The sequence below is a fragment of the Anolis sagrei genome, chromosome 4 (assembly GCF_037176765.1).
Source record: "Anolis sagrei isolate rAnoSag1 chromosome 4, rAnoSag1.mat, whole genome shotgun sequence".
Lineage (NCBI taxonomy): Eukaryota > Metazoa > Chordata > Lepidosauria > Squamata > Dactyloidae > Anolis > Anolis sagrei.
Window position 1 is genome coordinate 11,474,856 of NC_090024.1, and position 19,323 is coordinate 11,494,178.

Consider the following 19,323-nt stretch of genomic DNA (forward strand, 5'->3'; position numbering starts at 1 on the left):
CCTGGCCACAGGTCGAAGTCTCGCCCGACTCTTGCATTGAAGTCCCCCAGGAGAATGATTTTGTCCTCCTTAGGTATCCCCGATAGGATGTTAAGCAATGTACCTGTATGCTGAATACATGAAGTTTGTGAGTAAACCAACTATGTTATTTTTAACAAAGACTACTACATGGGTTGTTGTAGGTTTTTTTGGGCTAGGATGCTTTTGCCTCTGAGGATGCTTGTCATAGATGCAGGTGAAACGTCATGAGAGAATGCCTCTAAAACATGGCCATATAGCCCGAAAAAACCTACAACAACCCAGTGATTCTGGCCATGAAAGCCTTTGACAATACAAAGACTGCTAATTTTTGGTCTCTTGAGAGCATGATTTCAACCAATGCCCGACCAAGGCAGAATAGAGGGGTAGCATGACTTCCCTGGATCTAGACATAAATAGGAGTATAGTGTCTAGATCTAGGGAAGTCATGCTACCCCTCTATTCTGCCTTGGTCAGACCACACCTGGAATCACACTGTGTCTAATTCTGGGAACCACAACTGAAGAGAGATGTTGACAAACTAGAATGTGCTCAGAGGAGGGCAACTAAAATGATCAAGGGTCTGGAAAACAAGCCCTATGAAGAGCGGTTTAAAGAGCTGGGCATGTTTAGCCTGAAGAAGAGAAGGCTGAGAGGAGACATGATGATGGCCATGTGTAAAGATGTCAGGGATGTCATAGGGAGCAGGCTTATTTTCTGCTGTCCTGGAGACTATGACATGGAACAATGGTTTCAAACTACAAGAAAGGATATTCCATCTGAACGTTAGGAAGAACTTCCTAACTGTGAGAGCTGTTCAGCAGTGGAACTCTCTGCCTCAGAGTACGGTGGAGGCTCCTTCTTTGGAGGCTTTTAAACAGAGGCTGGATGGCCATTTGTCAGGGGTACTTTGAATGTGATTTTCCTACTTCTTGGCAGAAAGAGGTTAGACTGGATGGCCCATGAGGCCTCTTCCAACTCTATTATTCTATGAGAGAGTAGATTTTTTGGGCAACTTGAAACAACACTTCTGCAACTGCTGGGCTTTTTTTTTTTTGTACATTGGCATATCTTTGTCCCTAACAGTTCTAAGAGATATCTAGGTATATCAGTCTAAGAAACCCAATTGCCTTGCATGAATACTAGTGGATATTTACTACTAAGGAAGAGGTTGACTCAAGTGAGTTTTTAACTCTTCTCAGGAAGATCATACTTTACTAAAGGTTACCATCTCAACTAAGGTCGTGCCTTTCCAAAAGTTCCAAAAAGAAGGAGGAGAAGGAGGAGAAGAAGGAGAAGGAGGAGGAAGAAGAAGGAGAAGAAGAAGGAGGAGAAGAAGAGGAGGAGGAGGAGGAGAAAGAAGGAGGAGAAGAAGAAGAAGAGGAGGAGGAGGAGGAGAAAGAAGAAGAAGAAGAAGAAGAAGAAGAAGAAGAAGAGGAGGAGGAGGAGGAGGAGGAGGAGGAGGAGAAAGAAGAAGGAGAAGGTGAGGGAGAAGGAGAGGGAGAGGGAGAGGGAGGAGGAGGAGGAGAAGGAGGAGGAGAAGGAGAAGGAGGAGGAGAAGGAGGAGGAGAAGGAGGAGAAGGAGGAGAAGGAGAAGAAGGAGAGGGAGAAGGAGAGAGAGAAAGAGAAGGAGAGGGAGAAGAAGAAGAAGAAGAAGAGGAGGAGGGAGAAGGACAGAAAGAAACCACGCCAGGGAAGGAAGGAAGGAAGGAAGGAAGGAAGGAAGGAAGGAAGGAAGGAAGGAAGGAAGGAAGGAAGGAAGGAAGGAAAGGGGGTGGTGCTTCCCTCCCATCCAGCTCAGCCTTTCCTCCCAGATCTCCCCTCCCAACAATTAGAAGCTTATTTAAAAGAGGGAGAGCCGAGTGGGCGTGGCTTTGTCGAGAGGTGGGCGGGGCCAGGGTCTGGAGAAAGAGAGGGAGTGAAGGAGTGAGGTTGTGGACGACAAGAGAGAGAGCGAGAGAGAGCAGCTCCGGGAGGGAAGGAAGGAAGGAGGGAAGGAGGGAAGGAAGGAGGGAGGCAGCAGACGGCGGGTCCGGCTCCATTTCCAGACAAGGTGGGTGGCTGAGGAAGGTCTCTCTCTCCCCTTCCCATCCCTTTCCCTCCCTTCCTCCCTCTTTCTCTGGTGCCACTCTCTTTCTCCCCTTCCCATCCCTTTCTCTCCCTTTCTCCCTCTTTCTCTGGTGCTAGTGGAGTGGGCAGGGATCCCAGCTCAAAGGCGACAGAGACCAGACTCACCTCAACACTTGCCTCCCGAACATCTCCATCACATTTGGGGGCTTAGGAAGGGGCTGGAAGGCGGGGGAGGGGGCTCCCGAATCACCCCCCTTTCCTTTCTGAGGATATCAAGCCTTGAGAAGGAGGTGGGGCTGCTGCTTTGTCCTTCTGCCCAAGGTAGAGAGGAGCTTTTCCGAAAGAAAGCGAAAGAGAGAGGAGAGAAGAGCCTAGCCTCCAAGGGACCCCTCCTCTCCTCCCTTCTTTCCTCCTCCTCCTCCCTCTGTTCTAAGCCTCATGGTTTGCTTTTGCTTCTCTCTCTCTCTCCAGAGGACTTGAGAAGAGCTTCTCCTCTTCTGGGATCCAGAGGAAAAGACCGAGGCCATTGAAGACCCTTCCTTCGCACCTTCTCTCTTAAACTGCGGGTTGAAGGGAATCAAGATCCAGGAAAGCAGGCAGGCACACCTGTCTCTTCTCTCTCTTTCTCTCTCTCTCTCCCGATGCAACGCCTGTGGCTTTCGCTTGGGAAACTCCGGCGAGGAGTCAGCCGGCGAGCCTCGGGAGCCTGGCCATGAGGCAGACCCCAAAGTCTCCCCTTCTTCCTTACCCAAACGCCCCTCTTCTTCTGCCTCCCTTGAAAAGCACCGGATCTCAAGGAAAGAGCCTTTGCTTCTCCCCTCTTTCTCCTGTTGAAGGCATCGTCGCGGGAAGAGGAACAAAAGATCCCAGAGGGAGTCGGATTCGGCTGGGTTCCCTCTCTTTTTCCCATTCGTAGCCAGCGCCTGCCGTTCTCTTCATTCTGGGGGTGTCACTTGGATGCCTCTGGATCGCTCCTAGTCTTCTCCAAGCGAGAGAGAAAGAGAGAGAAAGAAGGAGGCGCATCTCCTCGTGTCTGCCTGCCTCTCCCTTGGCTGACTCCTCCAGCCTTTCTGTCTACTCCCTTTCCCATTTGGGGAGCGGGATCGAAGGACAAGACATCCGTGGGGTGTGCAAAGCCTGTCTAGTTTCCCTCCCTACTTCCTGGAAGTTCTTAACCAGCGTCCCGCCCTCCCTTCGAAGCCTGGATGCGGCGCGACTCGGACCCTTCCCGACCCGGTTTGGAGGGGGCGTGCCGGCCTCTCCTCCCTCGGATGGGGCCTCGCTCGCCTCCCAGTTTCCCCAGTAGCTGCCTCCTGAGCCTCTCGGATGGGACCCCGGCACCCTTTCCCCCCTCCCGGGGCTTCACAAGTGGCCAATAAGACTTAGAGAAGGGAGAGGAGAACTGGGAAGAAGGGTAGGGAAGGGGAAGTTGGGTTGGGGAGGGAAGGAGCCTTTCCCGAAGGAGCGGAGGAGTGTTTCCAGCCGTGGGGCCGAGCCAGGGCCCTTCCACTCCGGGGCCTGGCAGGCGGAGGAGGAGAAGGAGGCGCCGTTGATGGCCCTGCGCGCCGGGACAGCTTGGTTTGGGCAGGTCTTGCTCCGCGTTTGCCGGCTACACGGTCCCTGGTCCCGGCGCTCCAGCAGCCTCCTCTGCCTCTCTGCCTCCTCGCAGGAGCCCGACCAAGGAGGAGGAGGAGGAGGAGGAGGAGAGGCACAGACTCCGTGCCCGGGGCAACAGCAACAGTCGCAGCCCTTCCCAAGGCAGGCTGTGCCCGGCCACTCTTTGGAGGCGCTTCAGCACCCTGGAGAGCAGCGCCGCCGGGAGAAGGCCAGTCCCTGCTGTTGCTTGGAGGAGGTTCAGCACCCTGGACAGCGGTCCTGCCGAGGAAACCCCGGTCTGCACTCCTTCCCAGGCGACTCCATCCCTGGCCGCTCTTCGGAGACATTTCAGGACCCTGGACAGCAGCACCTCCAAGGGGACTTCCTCTCCTATTCGGAGACGTTTCAGGACCCAGGACAGCAGCCTTTGCTAGGCAACTCCATCCCTGGACCACCTTTGGAGCCCTTTCCCCACCCTAGGCTGCATCTCTTCCAGAGTAACTCTTTGGAGAAGGTTAATAACCCCCCTGGAGAGCTGCCCTTCCAAGGCCACTCTTTGGAGACATTTCAGGACCCTGGACAGCAGCAACTCCAAGGGAACTTCATCCCCTGTGGCTGTTCAGGGACTTTTCAGGACTCACAAAGAAACTCCATCCCTGGAGCACCTTTGGAGGCCTTTCAGCATCTCTTCCAGAGTAACTCTTTGGAGAAGGTTAATAATCCTGCTAGAGAGCGGCCCTTCCAAGGCCACTCCACCCCTGGTCACTCTTTGGAGACATTTCAGGACCCTGGACAGCAGCGCCTCCAAGGGCACTTCATCCCCTGTGGCTGTTCAGGGACTTTTCAAGACTCGCAAAGAAACTCCATCCCTGGAGCACCTTTGGAGGCCTTTCAGCATCTCTTCCAGAGTAACTCTTTGGAGAAGGTTAATAATCCTGCTACAGAGCGGCCCTTCCAAGGCCACTCCACCCCTGGTTGCTCTTTCCCGCACCCTGGTAGCCCCGTCGCCGGCCACCCTTTGCCCTTGGCCCCTGTGGGTGGTTGCCTGTGTTGCGCCCTGTTGAACCCACGGGCGGCCGGGAGGGGACATGGTCCCTCCTGTGGGTCCTTCCTGGAGGCCATGAAGAGGCAGAACGTGCGGACTCTCTCCCTGATCATCTGCACGTTCACCTACTTGCTGGTGGGAGCGGCCGTCTTCGACGCCTTGGAGTCTGAGCACGAGATGCGCGAGGAGGAGCAGCTCAAAGCCGAGGAGACCCGGCTCAAGGGGAAGTACAACATCACCAACGACGATTATCAGCAGCTGGAGGAGATCATCATGCAGTCGGAGCCGCATCGGGCCGGGGTCCAGTGGAAATTTGCAGGGTCTTTCTACTTTGCCATCACAGTCATCACCACCATAGGTGAGTGGTCTACCACCCATGATGGGATTGGGATGTGAAATGCTGGGGAAAAGCTATGTAAAGTGTCAGGGTTTGGACCTAAAATCTTGGTGCTCTTTGATTACTACTAAGACAAAAAAATCAAAAGTGATGGGAGTGTGTGTATCCCTGTGTGATCCATTGTTTGCAAAAGTAAATGTTGGGCTGAGTTGAAGAGCTGCAGTGAGGCCCGATCCCAAAACTCACTGTGTTGTGGGTTATCAAGAGAATAATAAATAAACAATAAACTTTATTTATATCCCACCACCATCTCCCCAAAGGGGACTCGAGGAGGCTAACATGAATATAAGTGCTTTGCCTGTTTTCTACTCTATTAAGTAATTTAATACACTTGTTGGGCTTTGAGACTGGTTCCTTCCCACTTTCTACAACTTCTTGGTAAGAGTAGATGCAGGAGAGACAGTCCCAAGACAAGGAACTCAGTGGGCCTCTGTGTTTGTTTTGAGCAGGCTTTGAATGGCTCCTGTGGCTTTCTTTGGCAACCATACTAGGAAAACACAGGTGTCTGCATCTCTCTCTTTTTGTTGCTTGCTCACAGTTTCCTCTCTTCTTTTTGGAAGCAGGAGCCGAGAGTCCCTTGAGCAAAACCACAGGGACTCTCTCCTCCTTATTCACTGGCTCATTTAACATGAAGCTGTCAACATTGTTTTAGAATGACAGCTTTGTTGACAAGCCAAATGTGGGATTTTTTTCATGCTCTTGGAAAAATGGGCAAACCCTATGGAAAAATACCCCCTTGATGTAAAAGTAAATGCTGATTGATATATAGCGTACTTCATTTTGTGTACATCGAAGTAAGCAACAGACTTCAGTCTGAGAAAAATAACATTTCCTAGACTTCAGACTTCATTTGGCCGCAAGCGGCAGCTTTGTTACTTGCTGGTTTGTATATTCGGATGCATGTGCTTGCGGTGGGAAATGGGGCAGACCTCTCCAGGTAGGAAACACCTGCCTGGAGAAGATTGAAACACCTGTGGAGGGCAAAGCACAATGTGCTCAATGTAATAGCTGGTAATACACTGACTCTCTTCCGTTGTACGAGAGGCGAACAATCAGAACCATTTGATTCATCAGAATGGCTTGGTTGCTTCAGGGCCAGATCTTGTTACCACCAAAATAAACATGACCACATCAAGGTTTTGTCAGGCTGCCCACTTCCCCTGGCAAAAAGTGTACCTTCCATCTTGATTTTGACTCTGCAAGAGTAGATTACTTGCTTGAATGAGAATCTGACACTTTTGCAGATGCCTTCATTGTATTGTCAAAGGCTTTTATGGCTGGAATCTCTGGGTTGTTGTGAATATTCCGGGCTGTATTGCCATGTTCCAGAAGCATTCTCTCCTGATGTTTTGCCTGCATCTCTGGTAGGCATCCTCAGAGGTTGTGAGGTCTGTTGGAAACTAGGAAAATGGGGTTTATATATCTGTGGAATAATGTCCAGGGTGGGAGAAAGAACTTTAATGTATTGTCGAAGGCTTTCATGGCCAGAATCACTGGGTTGTTGTAGGTTTTTTCAGGCTATATGGCCATGTTCTAGAGGCATTCTCTCCTGACGTTTCACTTGCATCTATGAGAGGCATCCTCAGAGGTTGTGAAGTCTGTTGGAAACTTTGCTGTTGGAAGGGCCCTGAGCCTAGTTTCCAACAGACCTCCAACCTCTAAGATGCAGGCGAAACGTCAGGAGAGAATGCCTCTAGAACATGGCCATATAGCCCGAATAAACCTACAAGAAATCTTGTCTGTTTTAAGTAGGTGTGAATATTTCAGTTGGTCACCTTGATTAACATTTAATGGCCTAGCACAAGCATGTGGACAATTTCAACAGAAAGGAAGAAACCATGGAAATGAACAAAATCTGGCTACCAGTATTCTAATATTCTAAAATCATAACAGTAAATAAAGAAGAACATTCAAAAACAGGGGAAATCCAGACAGAAAACAATCAGGAACAGCTAATCAGCTCTCTACAAAAGATTCCCCCCAGGCAGTAAAAAGCCAGACCTTGAAACTACTAGGCCAGTGGTTCTCAACCTGTGGGTCTCCAGATGTTTTGGCCTTCAACTCCCAGAAATCCGAACAGCTGGTAAACTGACTGGGATTTCTGGGAGTTGCAGGCCAAAACACCTGGGGACCCACAGGTTGAGAACCACTGTACTAGGCCATTAAATGCTAATCGGGGTGACCAATTGAAACATTCACACCTACCTCAAACAGACAAGAGTTCTTTCTCCCACCCTGGACATCTCACAGATACATAAACCCCATTTTCCTACTTTCCAACAGCTCTCACAACCTCTGAGGATGCAGGCAAAACATCAGAAGGAAATGCTTCTGGAACATGGCCATACAGCCTGGAAAATCCACAACAATCCAGTCTTCATTTTGTTTTCCAAAAAGCTTTTGTTGACATGTCAAATATGGTTGCTTACTTGCCTTTCTGAAGTCCCTTTTCCTTTCCTTCCTATTTCCATCTACCTTACGCCTTAAAACAAGACTTTTCTAGAATCCAAACTTAAATCTTTTTAAGCTGTCTCTTCTTTTTACTGTTGGTAGTACTGTTTGCAGCGCCATAAGATCATTTACCACTCTGTTTCCCATATTTGCAGTAATATATACCTTCCTTTGGTGAGATTTCAATATAGGTACTCATTCTACTTTGTGTTGCTGTGAGTTTTCCAGGCTGTATGGCCATGTTCCAGAAGCATTCTCTCCTGACATTTCACTCATATCTATGGCAGACACCCTCAAAGGTTGTGAGGTCTGTTGGAAACTAGGCAAATGGGGTTTATATATCTGTGGAATGGTATCCAAGGTGGGAGAAAGGACTCTTGTCTATTTGAGGCAAGTTTGGATGTTGCAATTGGCCACCTCAATTAGCATTGAATGGCCTAAGTGGCCGAGGGGGAAAAGAAAGGGGCCTGAGGCTGTTAGGAATTGTGTGAGTTGAAGTCCAAAACAACTGGAGGGCCCAAGTTTGCCCATGCCTGCCATAAAGCCACCCAATCCCATCTGATCTTATAAGCTAAGCAGGGCCAGCCTGGTTAGTATTTACATGGGAAACCACCAATGAATACCACATGCTAAAAGGCTATGTTTTAGGGGAAGGTGTTAGCAACACCTCTGAGTGTTCCTTACCAAAGAAGCTTAATGAAATGCATATGTTGACAGGATAAATACAACTACACATAAAATAGCTTGACTATAAAATCTCAGTTTTAAACATACTGACAAAGTAGGATGAGTTGCCGAAGGCTTTCATGGCTGGAATCACTGGGTTGCTTTGAATTCTCCAGGCTGTCTGGTCATGTTCCAGAAGCATTCTCTCCTGACATTTCACCCACATATATGGCAGGCACTCTCAAAGGTTGTGAGGTCTGTTGGAAACTAGGCCATGACATGGCATGAGATCTCCAGAGTTAAATACTTTGGTCACCTGTTGATTTTAGTTGGAGAGTTCTGCTTTAGTTTGACTGCTCTGTATCCCAAATATGGTGAGAATTGTTTACATCTATTTTGCAGAACAATAGGTTCTAATATTCACAGCAATCTGGAAACTGTATTGTCGAAGGCTTTCATGGCCAGAATCAGTGGGTTGTTGTGGGTTTTCCGGATTGTATGGCCATGTTCCAGAAGCATTCTCTCCTAATGTTTTGCCTGCATCTATGGCAGACATCCTCACAACCAGGAGCCCCCGGTGGCGCAGTGGATTAAACCCCTGTGCCGGCAGGACTGAAGACCGACAGGTCGCAGGTTTGAATCCAGGGAGAGGCGGATGAGCTCCCTCTTTCAGCTCCAGCTCCTCATGTGGGGACATGAGAGAAGCCTCCCACAAGGATGATAAAACATCAAATCATCTGGGCGTCCCCTGGGCAATCTCCTTGCAGACGGCCAATTCTCTCACACCAGAAGCGACTTGCAGTTTCTCAGGTCACTCCTGACACGACAAAAAAAAAATCCTCACAACCTCTGAGGGTGCCTGCCATAGATGCAGGAGAAATGTCAGGAGAGGATGCTTCTGGAGCATTGCAATAAAAACATACAACAGCCCAATCTGGAAGCTATCGGCTACAAGCTTGAATGTGTTAAAGTTTGGCAGCTATTGCTTTGGAAGAAGAGAGGTGCACTCTGTAGATGCTCAGAGTACATGATCCCATTCACCCAAGTGAAAAAAGGTCGAGGATTTGGATTACAAAATTGAAAGTGGGCTTGGGGCCAAGCTAGGCAAAGTACTGGCACCAATAAGCCACAAGCATTTCCACTAATATGTGTTGTCTATGGGTGATTTAAATCTATGGGCATATTTGTGACATACAGTGTCTGGAATTATTTTTTGGGGGATACTATTGTTTCCAGATACCACAACCAGCACCAACTGTGGTCTCAAAAAGTAACTTTCCTAACATACCAGTATTTCATTATAATTATAGAAGTGGATCTATATGAGACATGGCCAAACGTTGGCCCTTCAGGTGTTTTGGACTCCAACTCCCACAATTCCTAACAGCCGGAAGGCTGTTAGGAATTGTGGGAGTTGGTGTCCAAAACACCTGGAGGGCCAGAGTTTTCCCATGCTGATCCATGCTGTTAACTGAATGTGGAATTCATGGAAATAGGACAAACTTGACACGGCTTTAGTCCCATTGATTTCAACCAGACATTTCTCCTATGACAACAAAGGAAAAATATTTCAACTGTTTGTTATAAATATAGTTGAAAAGAAATCTGTTTCAAATCTCAAACCTTTCTATATCCCCCAGTGGCACAGTGGGTTAAACTACTGAGCTGCTAAACTTGCTGATTGAAAAGTTGGCTGTTCGAATCCGGGGGCAGGGTGAGCTCCTGCTGTTAGCTCCAGCTTCTGCCAACCTAGCAGTTTGAAAACATTCAAATGTGAGTAGCTCAATAGGTACCACTCTGGCAGGAAGGTAATGGCACTCCATGCAGTCATGCTGGCCACATGACCTTGGAGGTGTCTATGGACAACGCCGGCTCTTCGACTTAGAAATGGAGATGAGCACCAACTTCCAGAGTTGGACACGACTAGCCTTAATGTCAGGGGGAGAACCTTTACCTTTACCTAAACCTTTCTAGAAATCATTCCAAAAAGTTATTTTTAAATATTCTGCAGTGACAGAAAGTGTGGTGCTTTTTTTGGGGAGGTTGTTTCTATTTTTAAACTAACCTTGAAGACATCGTTTGCTCAGACTTTGTTCCTTTTCTCTCCAAACACCTAAGTACCATTCAGGAAGGAAAGCTCATTTTATGCATTAATGCAAAGGCACTCTTTGCACCACTCGAGGGGTGTTAGAGGGATTTCTCTTGCAAAAGCCATTTGAAATTTCCATATTTCGCCCGCTATCAATGACTACAGCAATTGGTCACTTTTTCCAGAGAGGTTTGTTATCAAGGCTTTGGGGCAGAGAAGTGTCAGAAATAGCATGTCTCAAGGATAATTACATCTATGTGCAGAATTTGAGATTTAGCAATGACAGCAATGAGTCCTGATTCCCGAATATTTGTTTAAAATAATACTATGCTATTAGTACATCCAGAGTGAAATCCTCCCAGTTGAGTCCAAAGTGCTGCTTGCATTTCATAACTCTTTCTATGATAGCTATATTTTTGCTAACTTCCATTTGTATTCATATCAGTGCCCATACTGTAGAGTTAATGCAGTTTGACACCACTTTAACTGGCATGGCTCAGTGCAATGAAATCCTGGAAGTTGTAATCTGACGAGGCATCATAACTCTTGAGCAGAAGAGACATGGGGTGTATCTACATTACAAAAGTAATGCAGTTTGACACCACTTTAACTGGCATGACTCAGTGAAATGGAATCCTGGGAGTTGTAATTCAGTGAGGCACCATAACTCTCAGGTAGAGGAGACACAGAGTGCATCTACACTGTAGAGTTAATGCAGTTTGACACCACTTTAACTGGCATGGCTCAGTGCTATGGAATCCTGGGAGTTGTGATTTGGTGAGGCACCATAACTCTTGGGCAGAAAAGACATGGGGTGCATCTACATTACAGAATTAATGCAGTTTGACACCACTTTAACTGGCATGGCGCAGTGGTATGGAATCCTGGGAGTTGTAATTCAGTGAGGCACCATAATTCTTGGTCAAAGGAGAGATAGGGTGCATCTACACTGCAGAATCAATGCAGTTTGACACCACTTTAACTGCCATGATTCAGTGAAATGGAATCCTGGGCGTTGTAGTTCAGTGGGGCACCATAACTCTTGGGCAGAGGAGGCATAGGGTGCTTCTATACTGTAGAATTAATGCAGTTTGACACCACTTTATCTACTATGACTCAATGCTATGGTATTCTGGGAGTTGTTGTTTTCAAAAGTCTTTCGTGTTCTCTGTGAAAGAATGCTGCTGTCTCACCAAACTATGACTCCCATGACACTGAGATATGGCAGGTAAACTAGTGTCAAACTGCATTAATTAGTTGGCTTCATATGTTTCTACTCAGCTAAGATTTAACTGTTTATAACAGGCATGGGCAAACTTTGGCTCTCAAGGTGTTTTGGACTTCAACTCCCACAATTCCTAACAGCCTATTGGGAGTTGAAGTCCAAAACACCTGGAAGGCCAAAGTTTGCCCATGCCTGGTTTATAATCAATGGGGTTTCCTTTAGAAGAGTTAACAAAAGTATTGTTGAAGGCTTTCATGGCTGGAATCACTGGGTTGCTGTGAGTTTTCCGGGCTGTATGGCCATGTTCTAGAAGCATTCTCTCCTGACGTTTCATCTGTATCTATGGCAGGCATCCTCAGAGGTTGTGAGGTCTCACAATCTCTGAGGATGCCTTCCATAGATGCAGATGAAAACTCACAACAACCCACTTAACAAAAGTAGTTTTGAGAAGCAATTTGAAGGAGAAACGGAGTAGTTGTAGCACCAGCTATAGACACTTTACCCAAAGTTTTGAAATCCTTCTCTCACAGAAATTACACAGTTGCCGTTCACTCATGGAGTTTGTCATTGGCCATACATTCAACAGGAAGGCTCAGCAAACCGTGGTTTTTCCACGGTTTGCTGAGCCTTCCTGTTGAATGTATGGCCAATGACATACCACTGTATTCCACATGTTTTCAAATCCGGGCGACAATTGTGTACTTTGCTTTTTAAAACTTGCCCTGAGAACTGTAGTCTGTGACAGCTTTTAAACAAAATCTATATTCACATTATTTTGGCAAAGTGTTTCCAAACCTAGGTGTGTTTTATTTGCACCCTTTGCATCTTTCGGCATGGCTCTCAAATACAAGCCATGAAAGGCTTCCTTGTCTGCTTTCATATCAACTTGGCAGGGGTGGTTATCAATCATGCCAATTTACAGACAGGAAAGCCGAGACAGGATAGCATTATCGCAAACTGGCAAACAAATGCTGTCACTTCTCCTCGGAAGAACAGGGCTTGGAGGGTGTTATTTTATGAAAGGAAGGAGGCCTAATCTTTTCTGCAAATACTTCTTCTTTTCCCTCCTTCAGTTCCCTCTCTGGTTTCTTTTTCGAGCAACAGACTCTCCATGGTAATCATTGGTTCGACGTCTCTGCTGCATGTTTTACGGCAGTGTTTCTCAATCTTCCTAATGCCTTGACCCCTTAAAACAGTTCCTCATATTGTGGTGACCCCCAACCCTAAAATTATTTTCGTTGCTACTTCATAACTATAATTTTGCTACTGTTGTGAATCGTAATGTAAATATCTGATATGCAGGATGTATTTTCATTCATTGGCACAAACACCCAATACACCCACATTTGAATACTGGTGGGTTTGGGGGGGGGGTATTGATTTTGTCATTTGGGAGTTGTAGTTGTTGGGATTTATAGTTCACCTACAATCAAAAAAAGCATTCTGAACTCCACCAGTGATGGAACTGAACCAAACTTGGCACATAGAACTTCCATGACCAACAGAAAATATTGGAAGGGTTTGGTGGACATTGATCGTGAGATTTGGAGTTGTAGTTCACTTCCATCCAGAAAGCACCATGGACTCAAACAATGATGGATATGGACCAAACTTGGCATGAATACTCAATATACCCAAATGTAAACACAGGTGGAGTTTGGGTAAAACAGACCTTGACGTTTGGAAGTTGTAGTTGCTGGGATTTATAGCTCACCTACAAAGAGTATTCTGAATTCCACCAAAAATTGAATTGGGCCAGACTTCCCATGCAGAACCCCCATGACCAACAGAAAATACTGTGTTTTCTGATAGTATTTGGTGACCCATCTGACACCCTCCTCACGATTCCACCAGGAGTTCCTATGACTTCCCCTCACATATTGATACATGGCCATCATTTCTCCTTTCAGCCTTCTCTTCTGCAGGCTAAACATTCCCAGCTCTTTAAGCTGCTCCTCATAGATATTTTTCTCTATACCAGTGGTTCTCAACCTGGGGTCCCCAGATGTTTTTGGCCTACAACTCCCATAAATCCCAGCTACTTTACCAGCTGTTAGGAATTCTGGGAGTTGAAGGCTAAAAACATCTGGGGACCTCAGGTCGAGAACGACTGCTCTAGACCCTTGATCACTTTAGGCGCCCTCCTCTGGACACATTCCAGCTTGTCAACATCTCCCTTCAATTGTGGTCCCCAGAATTGGACACAGTGTAATTCCAGGTGTGGTCTCTGACCAAGGAGTAATAGAGGGGGAGCATGACTTCCCTGGACCTAGGCTTAAGAAAATCCACCAAGAAAATCCAACAAATGCTACATTCAGCAAAGGACAAGAGGGATCCTCTCACTTCTGCAGGAGTCTACCGTGTACCATGCAGCTGTGGACAAGTCTACATAGGGACCACCAAACGCAGCAGCATTGCCCAAACACAAATCAAGGAACATGAAAGGCACTGCAGACTACTTCAACCAGAGAAGTCAGCCATAGCAGAGCACCTGATGAACCAACCTGGACACAGCACATTATTTGAGAACACAGAAATGCTGGACCACTCTCACAACCACCATGTCAGACTACACAGAGAAGCCATTGAAATACACAAGCATGTGGACAATTTCAACAGAAAGGAGGAAACCATGAAAATGAACAAAATCTGGCTACCAGTACTAAAAAACTCTAAAATTGCAACAGCACAACAACAGAGAGGAAGCAGACAGGGACACCTAATTACCTCTCAACAAAAGTTTGCTCCAGGCACAGTCAGCCCATTGTATGCTAATCAAGGTGGTCAGTTGAAACATTCACACCTAGCTCCAGCAGACAAGAGTCCTTTGCCTCACCCTGGTCATTCCACAGATATATAAACCCTTTTTCCTACTTCCAACAGACCTCACTACCTCTGAGGATGCTTGCCATAGATGCAGGCAAAACGTCAGGAGAGAATGCCTCTGCACCATGGCCATACAGCCTGAAAAAACCTACAACAACCCATGTTTAACTTGTTGTCCATGAGGACTTCAAGATCTTTTTTCACACATAGTGCTATTGAGCCAGTCCCCATTCTGTATCTTTGCACTTCATTTTTTTTCTGCCTAAGTGGAGTAGCTTGCATTTGTCCTTGTTGAAATTCATTTTGTTAGTTTTGGCTAATCTTCTCTCTAATCTGTTCAATTCATTTTGAATTCTGCTCCTGTCTTCTGGAGTATTTCCTATCTTTCCCAATTTGGTGTTGTCTGCAAAGTTCTAATATTTAGGTGGAAACCCTTGTAATCAATGGGAAACCCCATTGATTACAAGTTTGCTCCCTCCTAAATGTTACATCCTTTCAAATATTTAAACATGGTATTGTGACCCCTCTCTACCTTTTCTTCTCCATGCAAAGCACACCCAAATCATTAAACCAATCTCTTTTCTTACTATTTGAATCATTGCACTAAGCAACAAGCTTGCTTCCTCCTAAATGTGACATCCTTCCAAATATTTAAACATGGTATTATGTCCCCTCTCTTCATCTTCTCCATGCAAAGCACACCCAACTCATTAAACCTTTCCTCATACAAATTCATGGCTTCCAAATGTTTGTTCATCTTGGTCACCTGTCTTTGGACACCTTCCAGCTTGTCCATATCCTTCTTGAATTGTGGTGCCCAGAACTGGGCATAGTATTGCTGGTAATGTTTCACCAAAGCAGAATAAAGTTGTGCTATTACTTTCCTTTGGAGTCCTTTCATTCAAGTATGGATGCTGAACAAGTTGGATGTCCCAGTTCCTTTGCTGTAACAGAGCTATACATTCATCCAAGTGTTGACTCTTGAAATTACAAAATGCCTTGTCTTTATTGGAAATGACAAGGACTCTGCAATAATATAAATGAAACAGTGGGAGAAAGAACCAAAAGGTTTCCAAGCTCAATTGCGCTAATAACACTTGGCCAAGTTTTGTGTTTCAGCTTGATGAGGCTCATTCTTCCCTTCATTAACCAGCAAGGGCTTTTTTGTGGGGAGGTGAGAGGTCCGTCTAATTTATCAGTTTTAGCACCAAACACAGGCCTGAAGAATTTGTGCCATTCCCGTAGGATCATTCCTGACTCCCAATCACAATATTCTTTCTCTTTGAATATGGATTCTTTTCTTGTAACTAAGGGCGTTTGTACAGGCTGCCGGCCAATTTCTCTACTCTCTCTCCCTGTAGGAAATAGATCATTGTATTCCACTGGGGGTTTTGAGATGACTTCTCATGAAACTTTCATTATTCGGTGATTCAAAAAAGTTTTCAAGGGATGAAAGAAATTTGCTTCTTGACTTTTACTAGTCTTTTTGTGGTATGATTTCCAAGCACTCGGGTTTTATGGAATTGTTTATCTCTGTCTGAGCAAAATGTTGGTTCATTCTCTCCACACCATCATCCTGTTCACATTCTATTTTTTGATCTACAGTTCGTTTTGCATGAGAATTGATGTGCTAAACTAGACCCACAGGGTTGTTTAGTTCAGTATACTGTTTCTAACATTAGCAAGTCAAGTGCTTCATTCTCTACTGGATGCAGGAGCTCCAGGACTAAGGCTTGAAAAGGACTCCGAAGTCTGATGGTCCAATACATGCCCAACATCAAGGAGAACCCTTAGCATTTGGCCTGAAGATATAACCTTATTTCTCAACTTCAGACCTTGAGAATGACTCTTCCACCAGTACCTCCATCCCTTGGCCATGCTGTAGCACACAGAGAACTATTAATGAGAACTTTAAAAGTTACCATCAGGCAACAGTAGACCCTTGAATGTTTGGGAAGTGCCAGCTTTCCTAAACTTGCAGTTTCCAGCAGCCCTTTGCTGGGAAAACAGCAATGTCAATGAGTCATAGAATCATAGAATCATAGAATCAAAGAGTAGGAAGAGACCTCATGGGCCATCCAGTCCAACCCCCTGCCAAGAAGCAGGAATATTGCATTCAAATCACCCCCGACAGATGGCCATCCAGCCTCGGTTTAAAAGCTTCCAAAGAAGGAGCCTCCACCACACTCCAGGGCAGAGAGTTCCACTGCTGAACGGCTCTCACAGTCAGGAAGTTCTTCCTCATGTTCAGATGGAATCTCCTCTCTTGTAGTTTGAAGCCATTGTTCTGCATCCTAGTCTCCAGGGAAGCAGAAAACAAGCTTGCTCCCTCCTCCCTGTGGCTTCCTCTCTCATATTTATACATGACTATCATATCTCCTCTCCACCTTCTCTTCTTCAGGCTAAACATGCCCAGCTCTTTAAGCCGTTCCTCATAGGGCTTGTTCTCCAGACCCTTGATCATTTTAGTCACCCTCCTCTGGACACATTCCATCTTGTCAATATCTCTCTTGAATTGTGGTGCCCAGAATTGGACACAATATTCCAGGTGTGGTCTAACCAAAGCGGAATAGAGCATGGGTAGCATGACTTCCCTAGATCTAGACACTATGCTCCTATTGATGCAGGCAAATATCCCATTGGCTTTTTTTGCCACCACATCACATTGTTGGCTCATGTTTAACTTGTTGTCCACGAGGACTCCAATATCTTTTTAACTTGTACTGCTCTCAAGCCAGGCATCCCCCATTCTGTATCTCTGCATTTCATTTTTTCTGCATAAGTGGAGTGTCTTGCATTTGTCCCTGTTGAACTTCATTTTGTTAGTTTTGGCCCATTTCTCTAATCTGTCAAGATTGTTTTGAATCCTGCTCCTGTCCTCTAGAGTATTGGCTATCTCTCCCAATTTGGCGTCATCTGCAAACTGGATGATCCTGCCTTCTAGCCCTTCATCTAAGTCATTAATAAAGATCCTGAACAGGATCGGGCCCAGGACGGAACCCTGCTGATGGCACTCCGCTCATCACTTCTTTCCAGGATGAAGAGGAAGCATTGGTGAGCACCCTCTGGGTTCGTCCATTTAACCAATTACAGATCCACCTCACCGTAGTTTTGCCTAGCCCACATTGGACTAGTTTCCTTGCCAGAAGGTCATGGGGGACCTTGTCGAAGGACTTACTGAAATCCAGGTACGCTACAACCACGGCATTCCCTGCATCTACCCAGCTTGTAACCCTATCGAAAAAAGAGATCAGATTAGTCTGGCATGACTTGTTTTTGATAAATCCATGTTGACTATTAGCGATGACCGCATTTGTTACTAAGTGTTTGCAGACCACTTCCTTAACAATCTTTTCCAGAATCTTGCCTGGTATCAATTTCCTTACTCTTCAGGGCAGTTCTTAACTTTGATGTGGACTCCCTCTCCTGGACTGGAATGTGCTTTATGAGGCATTACCTTGTTTAGCAAGATATGAACCTAATTTACAGGATTTGACTCCACTTTACCAGGCAGTCAACCACCTTTTTTTTGTTGTGTCAGGAGCGACTTGAGAAACTGCAAGTGTGAGAGAATTGGTCTTCTGTAAGGTTTTTAGCCAGAGATGCCCAGATGTGTTACTATCCTTGTGGGAGTCTTCTCTCATGTCCCCGCATGAGGAGCTGGAGCTGATAGAGGGAGCTCATCCATGCTCTTCCCAGATTCAAACCTGTGATCTGTCGGTCTTCAGTCCTGCCAGCATAGGGGTTTAATCCATTATGCCACTGGGGGCTCCAGTCAATTGACTGAAGGCTTGGGTTCTTGCTTGGCCAGGAACTCAGGGCATGGAAGTCAGTGGTATGTCTTGGTATAGGAATGTTCCATCAGGTTGGCACAGAAAATATGTGTTGATAAGAATACATTGACATATAAGGATAAAAAAATAATAAAGTAATAAAATTAAAATAATTACATTTCATTAACATCTACAAACAACAAAACAGTACAGCACATTGTTGAAAGCTCACCCCAGTCCGTTTCTAAAATATGTCAAGCATAAGAATGTATTGTTGAAGGCTTTCATGGCTGGAATTACTGGGTTGCTATGAGTTTTCTGGGCTGTATGGCCATGGTCCAGAAGCATTCACTCCTGGCATTTCTTCTGCATCTATGACAGGCATCATCAGAGGTTGTGAGGTCTCACAACTTTTGATGATGCCTGGCATAGATGCAGGTGAAATGTCAGGAGAAAATGCTACACAGCCCAGAAAACTCACAGCAATCAAACATAAGAATATTTGGACTTGCAAATGGAAGGAGAGCAAGGGGTGGGTCCAACATGACCAGAGGAAGTTGACAAAAGGGTCACATTGGAGGTCCTGGAGATTCCCAGAGAGAACATTTTAATAATATCTATGAAAAATCAAATCTGTGAAAGTCAAAATGGCAAATGTGGAGGGACAGGTGTATCACAAATATTCATCCTTGAAGGCAGGGACACAATAGTCAAGAATTTACATTCCTAGGCAGTTCAATGATCCAAAATAATGCCTCAACTGAATGGGCAGCCTGCTCCCAGGTTAACAGCTTGCTATTTGCTGATGTCCAGACATACAGATGACTACTATGTATCACTTTTCAATTTTCTTTTCTCGAAACTAAACACCCATGCCCCCAAGCTATTCCTCAATAATGATGGTTTGAATAACATTATTAGTAAGGGACTGCTGTCCAGTCTCAAATGGTGATAAGCCCTCTTCTGCTTCCTAGTCCTTGTACAAAGCTTTTTCGTAGTATGCTCTTGCAGAAGTCCCTTTTTGTTTTTGTGTGTGACTAGGAAAATGTGTGCTATGAACTGTAAGTCCAGCTTGTGTGGTGATATAGGGGAGTGTCAAGTAGAATGACTTACGATTTGCAAGGCTGCAGCTTTATCAAACCTCAAGCCAGCCATGAAATTGGTAGG

At 45.9% G+C, this 19,323-nt stretch overlaps 1 protein-coding gene across 1 annotated transcript in view; it reads left to right on the top strand.

The window, feature by feature from the left end:
• Positions 1–1,958: 1,958 nt before the first annotated feature.
• Positions 1,959–19,323, top strand: part of KCNK9 (potassium two pore domain channel subfamily K member 9) — a 124,891-nt gene continuing 107,526 nt past the window's right edge. Inside the window, exons 1-2 of the mRNA XM_060775912.2 lie at positions 1,959–2,071; positions 2,560–5,087. Of these exons, the coding sequence (XP_060631895.2) occupies positions 3,641–5,087 (1,447 nt within the window). The 5' untranslated portion in view covers positions 1,959–2,071; positions 2,560–3,640. The remainder of the gene's footprint in view (positions 2,072–2,559; positions 5,088–19,323) is intronic.